General features: G+C 56.2%; 1 protein-coding gene across 10 annotated transcripts in view; it reads left to right on the top strand.

Moving 5' to 3' along the window:
- The window catches only part of LOC147113198 (uncharacterized), a 337,266-nt gene that overhangs the window by 215,305 nt on the left and 102,884 nt on the right, over positions 1 to 19,077 (top strand). For all 10 annotated transcript variants that reach the window (XR_015079637.1, XM_085998113.1, XM_085998114.1 and 7 more), the window contains one exon: positions 14,308 to 14,760. Coding sequence is in view for 9 of the 10 variants with exons in the window: in XM_085998113.1 (XP_085854239.1) it covers positions 14,308 to 14,760 (453 nt within the window). In the remaining variant the exon portion in view is untranslated. The remainder of the gene's footprint in view (positions 1 to 14,307; positions 14,761 to 19,077) is intronic.

Genomic DNA, 19,077 nt, shown 5'->3' with positions numbered 1-19,077 from the left:
GAGGAGTAGATCTCGGGCGCTAGGCGCTTAGCACCCGGGCGCAGCACGATCTGCGCCTTGCCCCAACTTCAGTACACATTTAGCGCTGGCGCAAAGTCTTAGCGCGCGCCCTGCTGCGCGCGCAGATCATGACGTCATTTCGTCGTGCAACACCCTTTGTGCGCCCCGAACCGGAACTTCACTCGCGCCGGCCCATTGTGCGCCGGGCGGCCCTAACGACTGTGAAGTGGAACGGTACACAGCCGAGGCGGGCCGCGGGGAGCGCTAATTAAAGGGCACTTACCCTGCACTATAAAGGCCAGCCATTTTGCAGCATTCACTCTTGTGCAACGGTTTTTTGGAGAGAGACCAAGGAGGAGAGCTTACTGGTTTGGACCAACACTAGGACAGGTATTTTTGGCTCAGGCCAGAGCTTAGCAATTATCTTTGCCTTCATTGAGAGCTCAGTGTTTGCCAGCATATAATGGGGGCTGCATTGGGTGCCAACGCTGACTTTCAGCCTTATGCCAGAAGGGCTTACAGACGCCGTGAGAGAGTGGCAGCCCTGGCTAGACGCAGAGGGGGCAACAGGCGTCGCCAACTGAGGCCTTACCCACCCAGGGTATACCGCCAGCAGTCCTCCTATCTGACCATGTCTGCCGCGATGTGTGTTAGGAGGCTGCGATTCCGAAGGGAGGTGGTTGCAGACATCTGCCAGCTGCTTCACAGAGATCTGCAGCCACAGCTGATGCGCAGGACGTCTCTGTCGGTGGCAGTGAAGGTGACGGTGGCTCTCAACTTCTATGCCACCGGCTCCTTCCAATCCGCTGCTGGGGACATCGCTAACATCTCCCAGTTTGCCGTGCATTGCTGCATCCGCCAGGTGACCAATGCCCTTTTCAGAAGGAGACATCAATTCATCTCCTTCCCCATGACCCTGGACAAGCAGCAGCAGCGTGCAGTGGGATTTGCAAGAATAGCGGGCTTCCCCATGGTGCAGGGCGCCATTGACTGCACGCATGTGGCTTTGCGGGCACCTCTGGAGCATGCCGAGGATTACCGCAACCGGAAGGGCTACCATTCCCTCAACGTACAGCTGGTGTGTGACCACAGGCAGCGCATCCTAGCTGTCAATGCCCGCTTTCCAGGCAGCAGCCACGATGCCTTTATCCTGCGACAGACAACTGTGGCTGACATGTTCCAGGCACAGCCTCACCCAAGAGGATGGCTTATCAGAGACAAAGGCTATCCTTTGTGTACCTGGCTCATGACCCCGCTCCGCGCGCCCACGACCCCTGCTGAAGAGGCATACAACGAGAGCCATCAAGCAACTAGGAACATCATAGAACAAACAATCGGCGTCCTCAAGCAACGGTTCCGCTGTCTCGATCGCTCCGGGGGAGCCCTCCAGTATTCGCAGGAGCGAGTCTCCCAATTCGTCGTCGTTTGCTGCATGCTGCACAACCTGGCTATCCGCAGGACTCAGGCACTGCCACCTCACGTTGGACCACCACCTCAGGAGGAGGAGCAGGAGGAGCATGAGGAGGAGGAGGACGAGGAGTACCAGCCCAGGAGGGAGGCAGAAGGTCCAAGGGCCGCCCGTCGGCGGCTTATTGAACGTCACTTCTAGGCCCCCTGTCAGGGAATGGCTTGTGCCAATGAAAGAACATGATTGCAGCCGCTCCGCAAGCCCTCAGCCGGTTAAGGCAACAAACACTTCAAAGATCAAACATGGACAATGTTAATAAATAAAATGCTTTATTGTACAAACTCAGGGCCCTTCCCACATGAAAACCAAAAACAGACGAAACCCCCAAAAAACACTGAAACACATTACTCGCTCCCACAACCTGGAGAGGATTAACAAAACAGTGCAACTAAAATGGCCGTCATCCTCGGCCTTCGTAAAAAACAAACCACATCCTCAGCCTTCAAAAAACAAACATCCAATTCTCGGCCTTCAAAAAACAAACATCCAATTCTCGGCCTCAAAAAACAAACACAACTGGCCACACATTCGACTTTTTGGCCCGCTAGGGCGATGCCTTGGCCATCTTTGTGTGGCCCCTGCCCGCCCTGCTGCTCCTCCTCAAAGTAAGGCCATTGGCTGCTGCAAGGCTGGGGGCAGGCTCCAGAGGGGCACATGTCGTGACGGCAGATGCCCTTGGGGGTCGGCCTAGTCGAGGTCTGGCCGTCGAGCAGGCGGCTGTTGAATGCTGCAGCTGTGGCTGGCCAGCATCAGTCGCTGCAGCAGCTCCTGGCAGCTCCACTGGGGGAGTGGCAGTGGCGGCTGGAGGAATGGGGGCAAGCTGGCGGATGGCAGGCGCTTGCTGGTCGCCTGAGACACTGGCACTCGCCCGGGCCAGCACTGCAGCATGCGCACCAATCTGCCGAGGGACAGACCGCTGTGCTGCTGCAGCACGCCGGGTGCCCTGGCGATGCCTGGCTGACACAGCGAGTGTGGCAGCAGTGAGTGCCCGTGTTGACCTGTTCAGTGACCTCATCAGAGCACCCAGTGACTGCACGGCACCACTGATCAGCTGCCCACTCGCTGCCTGAGCTGCCCCGAATGCCGCCCGACTCGCTGCCTGCTCTGCCCCGAATTCCGCCAAACTGATGGCCTGTGAGGCCCCGACGTCGGTCACACTCCGAGAGAGGGACTCGATGGCCTCAGGCAACCGTGCCACTACCCCCATGAGCTCCATGTGCCGGCGCTCCGAGTCCGCGGACAAGTCCTCGAGGCGTTCCATCTCCTCGGCGAAGACCATCTCCGGACTGGAGGCCGGACTCTCCCTCTGGGGAGAAGGCCGCCGAGCTGGCCGACCCTTCCTGCGTTGCTGGACGCCGCTGGGCCCAGCAATTGGACTCCCCTCCGACCCTTCCCCCCTCTAGGGAGAAGGCCGCTGAGCTTCCACCCCCCTCCCGCGTTTCTGCAGGCCGCAGGTCCCATGAGCTCCCCTCCCCTCCGACACTTCCGCCACGCTCCCCTCCAGGAAGACGTGTCCCCTACATTCGCATGGGTTGCCGCGGCTGAGGGTTCCCCTGATGGGCCGCCTTCCTCTTGCTCCTCCTCCTCCCCCTCTTCTGAGGGGCTGTCACTGGCAAGTTCAGGGACCTCCTCCTCACCATCTGAAAGCAGGAAGGCACAAGAGTAGCTTTAGAGTGAGGAGAGGGCGTCAGCGAGGGATGCATGAGTGGTGGCATTCAGCGCATTGGTCGGACAGTGGCAAAGGATGTAGATCTGATGCGCAAGTGGGACGAGAGAGGTCCAAATGTTGATGTCCTTACCATTGGTGCCCAGAACAGGGTCGGCATCTCCACATGCAACGGGCCCAATCACCCGGCCACCCATGATGCGCTCCACGCGATGTTGCAGCTCGGTGAGCGGCTGGATCTGGGGTCGGCCTCCCCCGGTCGCAGTCCGACTCTTCTTGTTATTGGCCAGCTTGGCCTGCAAGAGAAAGGACGGCCTCTAAGTACAGTGTGTAGCCCTGATCTTGTGTGCACTGCCTCCCATGGTGGAATAGCCTGGCCAGTGTGTCGCCCTGATGTTGTGTGCACTGCCTCCCATGGTGGAATAGCCTGGCCAGTGTGTAGCCCTGATCTTGTGTGCACTGCCTCCCATGGTGGAATAGCTTGGCCAGTGTGTTAAGTGCAGAATGTGCAATTGATGTTCATGCCTGTCCCATAGCTGCTGGATGAGGGCTGGCCATTAGGGCTTTCAGGTCCCTTTGCCCATAATGTGAGGTGCACATGCAAGGATGAGGAGGTCACTGGAAAGGGTACTCACCCTGACAACCCGAGTGAGGTCATTAAACTTTTTGCGGCATTGGACACCGGTCCTGGGGACCTCGCTGTTGGCTGACACCTTGCTGGCGACATGCTTCCAGGCTCTCCGGTAGACGCGGACCGGCGCCTTCCTGCCATTGTCCGGGTACAAAATATGGCGCCTCTTCTCCACAGCACCAACCAGCACACTCAGATCACGCTCTGAGAAGCGCTGCGCTCGTTCACGGGCCTTCTGCATGGCTTCAGGCGCTATCTGGGTCCAGCAGCAGTGTTCAGGCCTAGCTGGAGGGCTCCACTATCCAGGGCGTGGCAGCAGACCAAGTCGACCCTTCCCCCTTAAGAGCTGGCCGGCGCCAGGGTGTCTGCTGTCAATCACGAGATGGCCGCACCTGCGCTGCGCCCGGCCTCGGCGCTATCGATCACCACCTCCGGCTTAGCGCCTAAAGAGAGGTGTGCAGCGCCAGTTTTAGCGCTCGAGCAAACTCTTAGGGCGAAGCTAATGAATATCGGAGAAGTGGCCTCGATTTTGCACCGGGCGCAAACTTTAGCGGCTGCCCGACTTTACCGCCCCAAAAGTGGCTACAATGAATTTCTAGGCCCTGAGGTTTGCTGGGCCACTTCAGAGCGCAGCTCAGAGTCGACCATGTCGGTGTGGGACTGGAGTCACATGTAGGCCCAGACATAAGAGCATATGAAGTAAGAGCAGGAGTTGGCCACACATCCCCTCGAGCCCGCTCCGCCGCACGTCCCCTCGAGCCTGCTCCGCCACACGTCCCTTCGAGCCTGCTCCGCCACTCATCCCCTCGAGCCTGCTCCGCCTCACGGCCCCTCGAGCCTGCTCCGTCACACGGCCCCTCGAGCCTGCTCCGCCACACATCCCCTCGAGCCTGCTCCGTCACACGGCCCCTCGAGCCTGCTCCGCCTCACGGCCCCTCGAGCCTGCTCCGCCTCACGACCCCTCGAGCCCGCTCCGTCACACGGCCCCTCGAGCCCGCTCCGCCTCACGGCCCCTCGAGCCTGCTCCGTCACACGGCCCCTCGAGCCTGCTCCGCCTCACGGCCCCTCGAGCCTGCTCCGCCTCACGGCCCCTCGAGCCTGCTCTGCCTCACGGCCCCTCGAGCCTGCTCCGCCTCACGGCCCCTCGAGCCCGCTCCGTCACACATCCCCTCGAGCCCGCTCCGCCTCACGGCCCCTCGAGCCTGCTCCGTCACACGGCCCCTCGAGCCTGCTCCGCCACACATCCCCTCGAGCCTGCTCCGTCACACGGCCCCTCGAGCCTGCTCCGCCTCACGGCCCCTCGAGCCCGCTCCGCCTCACGGCCCCTCGAGCCCGCTCCGCCGCACGGCCCCTTGAGCCTGCTCCTCCATTCCCCCTCGAGCCTGCTCCGCCACTCGTCCCCTCGAGCCTGCTCCGCCACTCGTCCCCTCGAGCCTGCTCCGCCTCACGGCCCCTCGAGCCTGCTCCGTCACACGGCCCCTCGAGCCTGCTCCGCCACACATCCCCTCGAGCCTGCTCCGCCACGCGGCCCCTCGAGCCTGCTCCGCCACACGGCCCCTCGAGCCTGCTCCACCACACGGCCCCTCGAACCCGCTCCGCCACACAGCCCCTCGAGCCTGCTCCGCCGCACAGCCCCTTGAGCCTGCTCCGCCACACGGCCCCTCGAGCCTGCTCCGCCACACGGCCCCTCGAGCCTGCTCCGCTACACGGCCCCTCGAGCCCGCTCCGCCACACGGCCCCTCGAGCCCGCTCCGCCACACGGCCCCTCGAGCCTGCTCCGCCTCACGGCCCCTCGAGCCTGCTCCGTCATTCAATAAGATCATGGCTGATCTTCGACCTCAACTCCACTTTCCCGTCCGATCCCCATATCCCTCGATTCCCCTCGAGTCCAAACATCTATCGCTCTCAGCCTTGAATATACTCAATGACTGAGCATCCACAGCCCTCTGGGGTAGAGAATTCCAAAGATTCACCGCCCTCTGAGTGAAGAAATTCCTCCTCATCTCAGTCCTAAATGGCCGACCCCTTATTCTGAGACTGTGACCCCTAGTTCTAGACACTCCAGCCAGGGGGAAACAACCTCTCAGCATCTACCCTGTCAATCCACCTCAGAATCTTGTATGTTTCAATGAGATCACCTCTCATTCTTCTAAACTCCAGAGTATCGGCCCATTCTACACAATCTCTCCTCATAGGACAGCCCTCTCATCCCAGGAATCAATCTAGTGAACCTTCGTTGCACCGCCTCCAAGGCAAGTATATCCTTCCTTAGATAAGGGGACCAGAACTGTGCACGGTACTCCAGGTGTGGTCTCACCAAGGCCCTGTACAATTGGAGCAAGACTTCCTCACTCTTATATTCCAACCCCCTTGCAATAAAGGCCAACATGCCATTTGCCTCCCTTATTGCTTGCTGTACCGGGCAAGGACGGCGGGTTTCCAGGACACTAGTGAACCAGTTGGGTTTTTACGACAATCCGCCAGTTTCACGCTCACTTTTACTGACCCCAGCTTTTAATTTGCAGATTTATTAAACTGAATTCAAATCCTCAAACTGCCCTGCTGGGATTTGGATTCCCGATTATTAGGCCAGGCTTCTGTCTCGGACTCACAGATGAAGCATTGAATGCCTGATTTATACCATCCCTCGATGTTCACTATTGCCCATTTTACACTATTGTCCATTTTACACGATTGCCCATTTTACACGGTTGCCCTTTGTACACTATTGTCCATTTACACTATTGTCCATTGTACACTATTGTCCATTTTACACTATTGCCCTTTGTACACTATTGTCCACTTTACACTATTGTCCACTTTACACTATTGCCCACTTTACACTATTGGCCATTTTACACTGACCCTGGTGTTTCACTGTCTCCCGGTTTATCGCTCACAGTAAAGATTCCTGCACTCAGGGTGATCAGAGGATTTCCGATGGAGCGCTGCCACCATCTGGTGGCGAGATCTGAGCACTGAATCAGAGAAATTTACGGCACGGAAGGAGACCATTCGGCCCATCGTGTCTGTGCCGGCCGACCAAGAGCGATCCGGCCTAATCCCACTTTCCAGCTCTTGGTCCGTAGCCCTGTAGGTTACGGCACTTGAAGTGCATATCCAAGTACTTTTTAAATGTGATGAGGGTTTCTGCCTCTACCACCCTTTCAGGCAGTGAGTTCCAGACCCCCACCACCCTCTGGGTGAAAAACATTCTCCTCAAATCCCCTCTAAACCTCTGACCATTACTTTAAATCTCTGCCCCTGGTTATTGACCTCTCTGCTAAGGGAAATAGCTCCTTCCTATCCACTCTATCCAGGCCCCTCATAATTTTAGACACCTCAATTAAATCTCCCCTCAGCCTTCTCTGTTCCAAAGCCTATCCAATCTTTCCTCATAGCTAAAATTCCCCAGTCCTGGCAACATCCTGGTAAATCTCCTCTGCACCCTCTCTAGTGCAATCACATCCTTCCTGCAACATAGAAAAATGTCCCAAGGTGCTTCACAGGAGCGATTATCAAACAAACTTTGACACGGGCCACATAAGGAGATATTAGGTCAGGTGACCAAGAGCTTGGTCAATGAGGGAGGTTTTAAGGAGCGTCTTAAAGGAGGAGAGAGAGGCGGAGAGGGCAGGTGCTGAGTTCCCTCTCCGCAGGGAGAGGCTCATTGGCCGGGAGCAGAGACTCGGAGCGAGCCCCTCCCACTGACCCCGATCCCTCCCCGGGGGTGAGATGTCTCGGAGCGAGCCCCTCCCATTGACCCCGATCCCTCCCACTGACCCCGACCCCTCCCCGGGGGTGAGATGTCTCGGAGCGAGCCCCTCCCACTGACCCCGACCCCTCCCCGGGGGTGAGATGTCTCGGAGCGAGCCCCTCCCACTGACCCCGTTCCCTCCCCGGGGGTGAGATGTCTCGGAGCGAGCCCCCCCCCACTGACCCCGACCCCTCCCCGGGGGTGCGATGTCTCGGAGCGAACCCCTCCCATTGACCCCGATCCCTCCCACTGACCCCGACCCCTCCCCGGGGGTGAGATGTCTCGGAGCGAGCCCCTCCCACTGACCCCGACCCCTCCCACTGACCCCGACCCCTCCCACTGACCCCGACCCCTCCCACTGACCCCGACCCCTCCCCGGGGGTGCGATGTCTCAGAGCGAACCCCTCCCATTGACCCCGATCCCTCCCACTGACCCCGACCCCTCCCCGGGGGTGAGATGTCTCGGAGCGAGCCCCTCCCATTGACCCCGATCCCTCCCACTGACCCCGACCCCTCCCCGGGGGTGAGATGTCTCGGAGCGAGCCCCTCCCACTGACCCCCGACCCCTCCCACTGACCCCGACCCCTCCCCGGGGGTGAGATGTCTCGGAGCGAGCCCCTCCCATTGACCCCGATCCCTCCCACTGACCCCGACCCCTCCCCGGGGGTGAGATGTCTCGGAGCGAGCCCCTCCCACTGACCCCCGACCCCTCCCACTGACCCCGATCCCTCCCCAGGGGTGAGATGTCTCGGAGCTGCCCCACCGACTGACCCCGACCCCACCCAGGGGGTGAGATGTCTCGGAGCGAGCCCCCCCCCCACTGACCCCGACCCCTCCCACTGACCCCGATCCCTCCCCGGGGGTGAGATGTCTCGGAGCGAGCCCCCCCCCACTGACCCCGACCCCTCCCACTGACCCCGACCCCTCCCACTGACCCCGACCCCTCCCACTGACCCCGATCCCTCCCCGGGGGTGAGATGTCTCGGAGCGAGCCCCCCCCCACTGACCCCGACCCCTCCCACTGACCCCGACCCCTCCCACTGACCCCGACCCCTCCCCGGGGGTGAGATGTCTCGGAGCTGCCCCTCCCACTGACCCCGACCCCTCCCACTGACCCCGACCCCTCCCACTGACCCCGACCCCTCCCACTGACCCCGATCCCTCCCACTGACCCCGACCCCTCCCACTGACCCCGACCCCTCCCACTGACCCCCGACCCCTCCCCGGGGGTGAGATGTCTCGGAGCTGCCCCTCCCACTGACCCCGACCCCTCCCCGGGGGTGAGATGTCTCGGAGCAAGCCCCTCCCATTGACCCCGACCCCTCCCACTGACCCCGACCCCTCCCACTGACCCCGACCCCTCCCCGGGGGTGAGATGTCTCGGAGCGAGCCCCTCCCACTGACCCCGATCCCTCCCATTGACCCCGATCCCTCCCACTGACCCCGACCCCTCCCACTGACCCTGATCCCTCCCATTGACCCTGATCCCTCCCACTGACCCTGATCCCTCCCACTGACCCCGACCCCTCCCCGGGGGTGAGATGTCTCGGAGCGAGCCCCCCCCCACTGACCCCGATCCCTCCCATTGACCCTGATCCCTCCCACTGACCCTGATCCCTCCCACTGACCCTGATCCCTCCCACTGACCCCGATCCCTCCCACTGACCCCGACCCCTCCCCGGGGGTGAGATGTCTCGGAGCTGCCCCTCCCACTGACCCCGACCCCTCCCCGGGGGTGAGATGTATCGGAGCGAGCCCCACCCACTGACCCCGACCCCTCCCACTGACCCCGACCCCTCCCCGGGGGTGAGATGTCTCGGAGCGAGCCCCTCCCACTGACCCCGACCCCTCCCATTGACCCCGACCCCTCCCATTGACCCCGATCCCTCCCCGGGGGTGAGATGTCTCGGAGCGAGCCCCACCCACTGACCCCGACCCCTCCCACTGACCCCGACCCCTCCCCGGGGGTGAGATGTCTCGGAGCGAGCCCCTCCCACTGACCCCGACCCCTCCCATTGACCCCGACCCCTCCCATTGACCCCGATCCCTCCCCGGGGGTGAGATGTCTCGGAGCGAGCCCCTCCCACTGACCCCGACCCCTCCCATTGACCCCGATCCCTCCCCGGGGGTGAGATGTCTCGGAGCTGCCCCACCCACTGACCCCGACCCCTCCCACTGACCCCGACCCCTCCCACTGACCCCGACCCCTCCCCGGGGGTGAGATGTCTCGGAGCTGCCCCACCCACTGACCCCGACCCCTCCCACTGACCCCGACCCCTCCCACTGACCCCGACCCCTCCCCGGGGGTGAGATGTCTCGGGGCTGCCCCTCCCACTGACCCCGACCCCTCCCACTGACCCCGACCCCTCCCCGGGGGTGAGATGTCTCGGAGCTGCCCCACCCACTGACCCCGACCCCTCCCACTGACCCCGACCCCTCCCACTGACCCCGACCCCTCCCCGGGGGTGAGATGTCTCAGGGCTGCCCCTCCCACTGACCCCGACCCCTCCCACTGACCCCGACCCCTCCCCGGGGGTGAGATGTCTCAGGGCTGCCCCTCCCACTGACCCCGACCCCTCCCACTGACCCCGACCCCTCCCACTGACCCCGACCCCTCCCACTGACCCCGACCCCTCCCCGGGGGTGAGATGTCTCGGGGCTGCCCCTCCCACTGACCCCGACCCCTCCCACTGACCCCGACCCCTCCCACTGACCCCGATCCCTCCCCGGGGGTGCGATGTCTCAGAGCTGCCCCTCCCACTGTCTCCGACCCCTCCCACTGACCCCGATCCCTCCCCGGGGGTGCGATGTCTCAGAGCTGCCCCTCCCACTGTCTCCGACCCCTCCCTGGGGGTGAGATGTCTCGGAGCGAGCCCCTCCCACTGACCCCGATCCCTCCCCGGGGGTGAGATGTCTCGGAGCTGCCCCTCCACTGACCCCGATCCCTCCCCGGGGGTGAGATGTATCGGAGCTGCCCCTCCACTGACCCCGACTCCACCCACTGACCCCGATCCCTCCCACTGACCCTGATCCCTCCCCGGGGGTGAGATGTCTCGGAGCTGCCCCACCCACTGACCCCGACCCCACCCAGGGGGTGAGATGTCTCGGAGCGAGCCCCTCCCCCCACTGAACCCGACCCCACCCAGGGGGTGAGATGTCTCGGAGCGAGCCCCACCTACTGTCCTTGACCCCACCCAGGGGGTGAGATGTCTCGGAGCCCCCCCCCCCCACTGACCCCGACCCCTCCCCGGGGGTGAGATGTCTCGGAGCGAGCCCCTCCCCCCACTGACCCCGCCCCCACCCAGGGGGTGAGATGTCTCGGAGCGAGCCCCACCTACTGTCCTTGACCCCACCCAGGGGGTGAGATGTCTCGGAGCCCCCCCCCCCCCCACTGACCCCGACCCCTCCCCGGGAGTGAGATGTCTCGGAGCGAGCCCCTCCCCCCACTGACCCCCGACCGCTCCCCGGGGGTGAGATGTCTCGGAGTGAGCCCCTCCCCCCACTGACCCCGACACCTCCCAGGGGGTGAGATGTCTCGGAGCGAGCCCCTCCCCCCACTGACCCCGACACCTCCCTGGGGGTGAGATGTCTCGGAGCGAGCCCCTCCCCCCACTGACCCCGACACCTCCCAGGGGGTGAGATGTCTCGGAGCGAGCCCCTCCCCCCACTGACCCCGACCCCTCCCCGGGAGTGAGATGTCTCGGAGCGAGCCCCTCCCCCCACTGACCCCGACCCCTCCCCGGGGGTGAGATGTCTCGGAGTGAGCCCCTCCCCCCACTGACCCCGACACCTCCCAGGGGGTGAGATGTCTCGGAGCGAGCCCCTCCCCCCACTGACCCCGACACCTCCCAGGGGGTGAGATGTCTCGGAGCGAGCCCCTCCCCCCACTGACCCCGACACCTCCCAGGGGGTGAGATGTCTCGGAGCGAGCCCCTCCCCCCACTGACCCCGACACCTCCCAGGGGGTGAGATGTCTCGGAGCCCCCCCCCCCCCACTGACCCCGACCCCTCCCCGGGGGTGAGATGTCTCGGAGCGAGCCCCTCCCCCCACTGACCCCGACACCTCCCAGGGGGTGAGATGTCTCGGAGCGAGCCCCTCCCCCCACTGACCCCGACCCCTCCCCGGGGGTGAGATGTCTCGGAGCGAGCCCCTCCCCCCACTGACCCCGACACCTCCCCGGGGGTGAGATGTCTCGGAGCGAGCCCCTCCCCCCACTGACCCCGACCCCTCCCCGGGGGTGAGATGTCTCGGAGCGAGCCCCTCCCCCCACTGACCCCGACACCTCCCAGGGGGTGAGATGTCTCGGAGCGAGCCCCTCCCCCCACTGACCCCGACCCCTCCCAGGTGGTGAGATGTCTCGGAGCTGCCCCACCCACTGACCCCGACACCTCCCAGGGGGTGAGATGTCTCGGAGCGAGCCCCTCCCCCCACTGACCCCGACACCTCCCAGGGGGTGAGATGTCTCGGAGCTGCCCCACCCACTGACGGCCGAAAGAAACCATTTGGAACAGAGACTGTTTGGGTTGACTTGAAGGGTTAATTACAGTCCTAGTCCTTTTGGGCTGCCCCAGATCAGGCGTATTCCCCAGACGTTCACCTTCAACTTAAGTTAGAGATAGCCGAACTCCAAAAGACGCTAAAATGGGTCTAAAGGTTCAGGCTGTCTCTCCCTAAAGGAAAGGAATGACTGAAGACGTTACCGTCCTCCGGATAGTACTTTTAATAAGTTGAACTAGACTGTAACCTTCCGGATATTTTGAGGGTCCGGTATACCCCCCAGAATTCTGCAACTCCTTACAAAAGAGTGTACAGAATTTGTGGGTTCGCGAGTCTATACAGATTCACTCTTTGAGACAATTCTAAAAATATATAGTTTTATTTAAGAGCCGACATTCAGTTAACATCTGTTGAATCAGTCGCAACATTAACAATTCAAAATACAATTAGCTTACATTTCTTATTTCTCAGAGATCCTTATTCTTAAATCTTTACTTTGTTACATTTCTTATTTCTTACTTATTTCTAAATCCAGAACATCCACCAAAAATCAATACCTTGGTTTTACCCAAGACTCAAAGTTAAAAACTTACAGAGATGCCTCTGGAAAGTTGAGAAACGCCCTGCCCGTTCAGCGTGTTCTGACTTTCTGTTAAAAAGGGTCTTATTTTTATACCCTTTTGGCTTTGCTTTCTTCTTTGATGTTCTCTGCTGATGTCAGCTAATTGTCTTTATTGATACCTCTTTCAAATGCTTTCTATTCTTACTGTCAATTCAACTATTGCATGCATAATTATTTCTCTACTTTTAGGTGTTCCAAAAACCATCATAAAAACAATGACAGCAATGGTTTTTGTTTGATATCATTCTTATCGAAGATTCTTCATTCATTTCTTAATATTAGCTGAACTGCTTTTTAGCAGACACCTCGGGGTCGATTTTCATTGCGCCGTGGAGTCGGGATTGGAGGCGTGCGGGGGGTTAAAGTCCTGAATTCGGGGGTCCCGACACCATCCCGCCCCCAACCCGCCTCTATGTAAGTTTCAAAGGAGGCGGGTACCCGCCCCGCACTGGGACCCACCTACCCGAGGGGGGAAGGGATTAGTGCCAATTAACTGCCTGGTAACAGGCAGTTTTTTAGCCTAATCCCTATTTTGAGGGGTGTCGTGTGGGATTCCCGATGGCTCCAAACCACGCCAGGTTAGAGGAGTCGGGCCGTCGGGTTGAAGGACTTGGAGGGGTCGAGATGTCGGTGTTCAGCTGAGTGATGGGTGCATGAGTGCAAAGGTAAGTGTGTTTAGTGTGTCTAAAGTGTGTAAAGAAGTTTAAATTACCTGTACTTACCTTTTCAGCCTTCCTTCCTTTAGGTCTCGGGAGTCCATCATCTAACCGGCACAGAAAGCAGAAGTCAGAAGTGACAGCCTGCAGCTTTCAGTGCTGGTGTGAGTTCTAACTGAGTCTGTGTAGAAGGACTCAGGTTAGAAGTGAGACTGTCAGTGTTTGACAGCTTCAAACAGCTGTGAAACACTGATACTTCATCTGTCAAGACCTCTTGACAGATGAAATTTCAGTCTGTGACATCACCTGTTGCCGGGTGGCCCTTAATTGGCCTGCTGAACCCGTTGGGTGGGCTCAACAAGGTCAATCAAGTTAAAATCGCGCGGATTGGCCGCATCTCGATGGAGGCGGGACTACAACCCCGAAAGTTGTAGTCCCGCCTCCTTCTCGACTTCTGAATGAAAATCACCCCCCGAGTCTCCGCGGCGATCCACGTTTAATACAAACACAATGCAATTGCTTGGTGTAATCTATTGAAGTCTTATCTTCAAAGTCTTGTTGGTATGGTTTTTACTATATCTAAATTCAAGACACTTTAACTGAATGGTTCATGCATTTCTAGCTATCTCAGTTGGTTGCATATTTAATCTTATGGTTCCTGTTTTCCAAGTTTAACATAAAACTATTTGATGTTACTTTTACAAAGGCACATGGTTCTTTTAATGTTTGTGTTTCTGTTTTATCGTGTTAGCTCTTCACACCTCACTTGGGTCTTCCATTGTGTTACACCCAAACTCTAGACCTTTCGGAAGCACCAATGGTTTGCTTCAATCTTTCATTGTTTTAGTATATTTAACTAATTCCCATTTCAAAGCTTGTTTACAACATTGTTATCAACTGACCTTCTCTCAGAAGCCGGTATTTCGGTTTACAGCCTGTGTCTCTGAGACTTGTGTCTTTGAGGCTTTAGATTTTTAAACCCAGTATGTCTTTTATTATTTTTGCACAGGTTTCCCCTGCGATGGAGGCCGAGGAGGACGGCAGTGATCCTGGGGGCCGGCAGCGAGCTGGGTGCATGCTGGAGCTCTGCCTCGGCAGCACGGCACAGTTACCCAGGCCGGGGGATCAGAGCGCGGGCACGGAAAGCCCCTCCGACCGACTACTGGCCGAGATGTTCAGGCTATCGGACGAGGTCCTGCTCTCGGAGCTCGCCGCCAGGCCAGGGGAGGACCTTCGGGAGACGGACAGCGAGGAGGACTCCTCCGACCCCAGACCCCCAGAGGACCCGCTGATACTCGTGCCGCGCGATGCCCCCCTGATCCTCACTGGGCAGCCGAGCCTGGCACCGCTGGGGGGCACCGTCAACCTCATCCTCAGCATTGGCAGAGAGGCCAATCATAGGCCACAGGCCAGGGTGGCACAGGGCAGCGGAGATTCCAGGAACCCGGAACCGGTGCAGAGGGTGAGTATCACCGAGAAAGGGAGAGAGAGACAGAGAGAGACAGAGAGAGAGACAGAGAGAGAGACAGAGAGAGACAGAGGGAGAGAGAGAGAGAGACAGACAGACAGAGAGAAACAGAGAGTCAGGAGAGAGAGAGGGAGAGAGAGAGATAGAGGGAGAGAGAGAGAGGGAGGCAGAGAGGGAGGCAGAGAGAGAGAGAGGGAGGCAGAGAGAGAGAGAGAGGCAGAGAGAGAGAGACAGAGAGAGAGAGAGATAGATAGAGGGAGAGACAGAGAGAGAGAGAGAGACAGATAGAGAGAGAGAGGGAGAGGCAGAGAGAGAGAGAGAGAGAGAGGCAGAGAGCGAGGGAGAGGGAGACAGTGAAGCAACCACTAACACTACTAACAATAACCAGCCCCAGGACAGTGACATCGTAGCAGAGAGAATTCGACCCAACACAATTGTCACTAAACAAAAGGAAAAATACCTGTCATATTGGGCAGAAACAACTAAAACCCAAAGCAAACTCAATTGCTACTTGACCCTAAACAGACAATACAACATGGCTGCGTACCTGACCATGGTAAAGGATAACAAACTGAGAAAAACCTTGACAAGGTACAGACTTAGCGAACATAGCCTAGCGATCGAAAAAGGCAGACACAGGCAGACCAGGCTGCCAAGAGAGGACAGGATATGCTCTCACTGCAGTCAGGGAGTAGTGGAGACAGAGATGCACTTCCTCACAGCCTGTGGAAAATATCAGGGCATCAGGGAGAATTTCTACAAAAAATTTTCACAAATATGCCCTGAATTCAGAAATCTGAATGACAACCAAAAACTCCCATACCTACTGGGGGAGGAGAGAAGCTGTGTAGCACTGGCAGCACACTATGTTACAGCTTGCCATGAACAGCGGGACAACCAGTAAACCTAAGAAAAGAGTATATATAAATAATGTGAATGTATATTTATACACTCAGGGATATATCTGTTTATACACTGTATGAATAGATCTGCGTTTATGTGTTCAACCATAAATGTATTTTGATGCTTTGGCAACATAAGATGTACCTTATCATGCCAATAAAGCGATTTGAATTGAATTGAATTGAATTGAGACAGAGAGAGAGAGACAGGAGAGAGAGAGGGGGAGAGAGAGAGAGAGAGAGAGATAGACAGAGGGAGAGAGAGAGAGAGACAGACAGAGGGGGAGAGAGAGAGAGACAGAGAGAGAGAGACAGAGAGAGAGAGAGACAGAGAGAGAGAGAGAGACAGAGAGAGACAGAGAGAGAGAGACCCAAAGGATGTTTATTATCAGTGGGTATCTGCCTAGTTCGGCTCTGCATGCATTTGTTGGCGTTTTCCTTTGGGTGCTCGCATATTCTATTCTCTCTAGGCTGCCAGGATTTCTTGTATCTGCCTTTTTCAATTTCCAGTTGGTGGTCGCTTAGTCTGTACCTGGTGAGGGTCTGTCTCTGTAATAAACATCCAAAAACGAGCACTAAACTTCCTAAATCACCTCAAATCTAGCTCCCCAGACACCCTTCATTTCAAAGCCTTTCAGACCCAAGAGCTAAACCCAGAAAAGAGTCCCCTGAGTCAGCTGCTACGGAAACTAAGTACTCAGCCGGACCCTGACCAGCCCCAGACCAACACAGCCGCCCAAACACCAATCCGAGTGAACCAAATCATTAAAAAATGCAAAGAAACCTACCTGGAACATTGGAACAAAATAACCGAAAGCCAAAGCAGATTAGAATGTTACCGGGCCCTAAAAAGAGAATATAAACTGGCAGACTACCTCACGACCATCAGAGACACAAAACAGAGACAGACCCTCACCAGGTACAGACTAAGCGACCACCAACTGGAAATTGAAAAAGGCAGATACAAGAAATCCTGGCAGCCTAGAGAGAATAGAATATGCGATCAATGTCTGGCTGGCGAGGTTGAAACAGAAATGCATTTCCTCCTAAAATGCGAAAAATTCAACACATCAAGAAACATATTATTCAACAAGCTAAGCCAAACAACCCCAGATTTCAAGGAATTGGATGATCTGTCAAAATTGAGATTAGTCCTAGGAGAAGGAGACAGACCATACCTTGGGGCCAAATATGTAACAACATGTCACAACCTGAGGACTGTTTAAAATTAAGACTGTTTAAAATTAATATTGAACGTACCAAATGAAGTACAAAGACTGTTTAAAATTAATATTGTTTAAAAGTAATATTGTATGTACCCAACAAATGTCAAATCGATTGACACCTACAGAATGTTGGAAAACTGTACCTTTTTGCTATGTAAGCTTTGGCAATATGGTTCTCTGTAAACTTTCATGCCAATAAAGCATTTTAATTGGAATTGGAATTGGAGAGACAGAGCGAGAGAGAAAGGGAGGGAGACAGAGACAGAGAGAGACAGAGAGAGACAGAGAGAGACAGAGAGAGAGGGAGAGACAGAGAGAGAGACAGAGCGAGAGAGACAGAGAGAGAGAGAGAGAGAGACAGAGCGAGAGAGAGACAGAGAGGGGGAGAGGGGGAGAGAGAGAGAGACAGAGCGAGACAGAGAGAGAGCTATATAGAGGGAGAGAGAAAGAGAGAGAGAGGGAGAGACAGCGAGAGAGAGAGAGAGAGATAGAGGGAGTGAGAGAGAGACAGAGCGAGAGGGAGAGACAGAGAGATAGAGAGAGACAGAGAGAGAGAGATAGAGGGAGAGAGAGCCTGGGTCTGTACATTGTCAATGGTAGGTTCATGGGAGACTCCCTAGGAAGATCGACCTATTCCTCACCTCTTGGCTTCAGCACCGTAGACTATATGATTACGGATCTGGACCCACCCTCTTTCAGAGCATTCACACAAACAACACTGTCAGACCACAGCCAAATTACTGCGTATCTTAAAAGGACAGAAACAACCAACACAGAAACACAGCCCAGTAAGCTGTACAACATTAAAAAATCCTACAGATGGGCCAAAAACAGCACGGAAAAATACCAGAAAGCAATTAGCAATCAATCAACTCAAGCTCTCTTGGACACCTTTCTGGAAAACACATACACTCACAATAAAGAAGGCGTAAACCGGGCAGTGAATAACCTAAATAATATTTTTGATAATTTGGCATCAATGTCAAACTTGAAAGTTCGCAAGAATAAACACAAAACACAAAACCACGAAAAATGGTTTGATTCAGACTGTCATAACATGAGGAAAAAACTCAGAAAAATATCAAACCAAAAACACAGACAACCAGAAAACGAGGAATTACGCCTTACTTATTGTCAGGCACTAACACAATACAAAAACACACTCAGAACCAAGAAAGAACATTATATTAAGAATACACTCAGCTCCATTGAGGAATCTATTGATTCTAATTGTTTCTGGGACAACTGGAATACATTACACAAAAAACAACACGACGAATTGGCCATTCAAAACGCAGACACATGGGAAAACCATTTTGAAAAATTATACCAGAAAAATACACTAAGCCCAGAGCAAGATCAAATATGTAAAAAACTGGAAAAGCTCGAACTGGCCATAAAAGATAACCAAAACCCGTTAGACTCCCCAATAACTGAAAAAGAGCTATTTGAAAAACTCAAGGACCTGCGACCAGGAAAAGCTTGCGGTGCAGATGGCATCCTAAACGAGATGATTAAACACACGGACGATAAAATGAAATTGGCTATCCTAAAACTCTTCAACTTGGTTCTGAGTGTCGGTTACTTCCCTGATATCTGGAACAAAGGACTCATAACGCCCATATACAAAAGTGGAGACAAAGTTGACCCAAATAACTATTGAGGCATCTGTGTGAACAGTAACCTGGGAAGGTATTCTGTAGTATCATAAACCAAAGACTTATAAACTTCCTTGAGGAGCACAATGTCTTGAGTAAAAGCCAAATTGGATTCTTACCAAATTATAGAACATCGGACCATATTTTCACCCTACACACCCTAATTGACAAACATGTTCACCAAAACAAAAGCAAAATTTTTGCCTGCTTTATAGATTTCCAGAAGGCTTTCGATTCTATTTGGCACGACGGTCTATTAAAACTTATTGAAAGTGGTGTAGGGGGAAAAACATATGATGTAATTAAATCAATGTATACAAACAATAAATGTGCAGTTAAAATTGGAGACAAACAAACAAAATATTTCTCACGGGCGTGGCGTGGCGCAGGGCTCGCCTATCTCACTGACACTCTTTAATATTTACATAAATGAATTGGCAAAACTACTTGAACAATCTACAGCACCTGGCCTCGCCCTATATGAATCCAAGGTTAAATTCCTCCTCTATGCAGATGACCTGGTTC

Source organism: Somniosus microcephalus, chromosome 9, assembly GCF_052327205.1.
Source record: "Somniosus microcephalus isolate GS21.2 chromosome 9, FLI_Smic_1.0, whole genome shotgun sequence".
Lineage (NCBI taxonomy): Eukaryota > Metazoa > Chordata > Chondrichthyes > Squaliformes > Somniosidae > Somniosus > Somniosus microcephalus.
The sequence above is the reverse complement of the archived record's forward strand: the minus strand, read 5'-3'. Positions and strand labels throughout refer to the sequence as shown.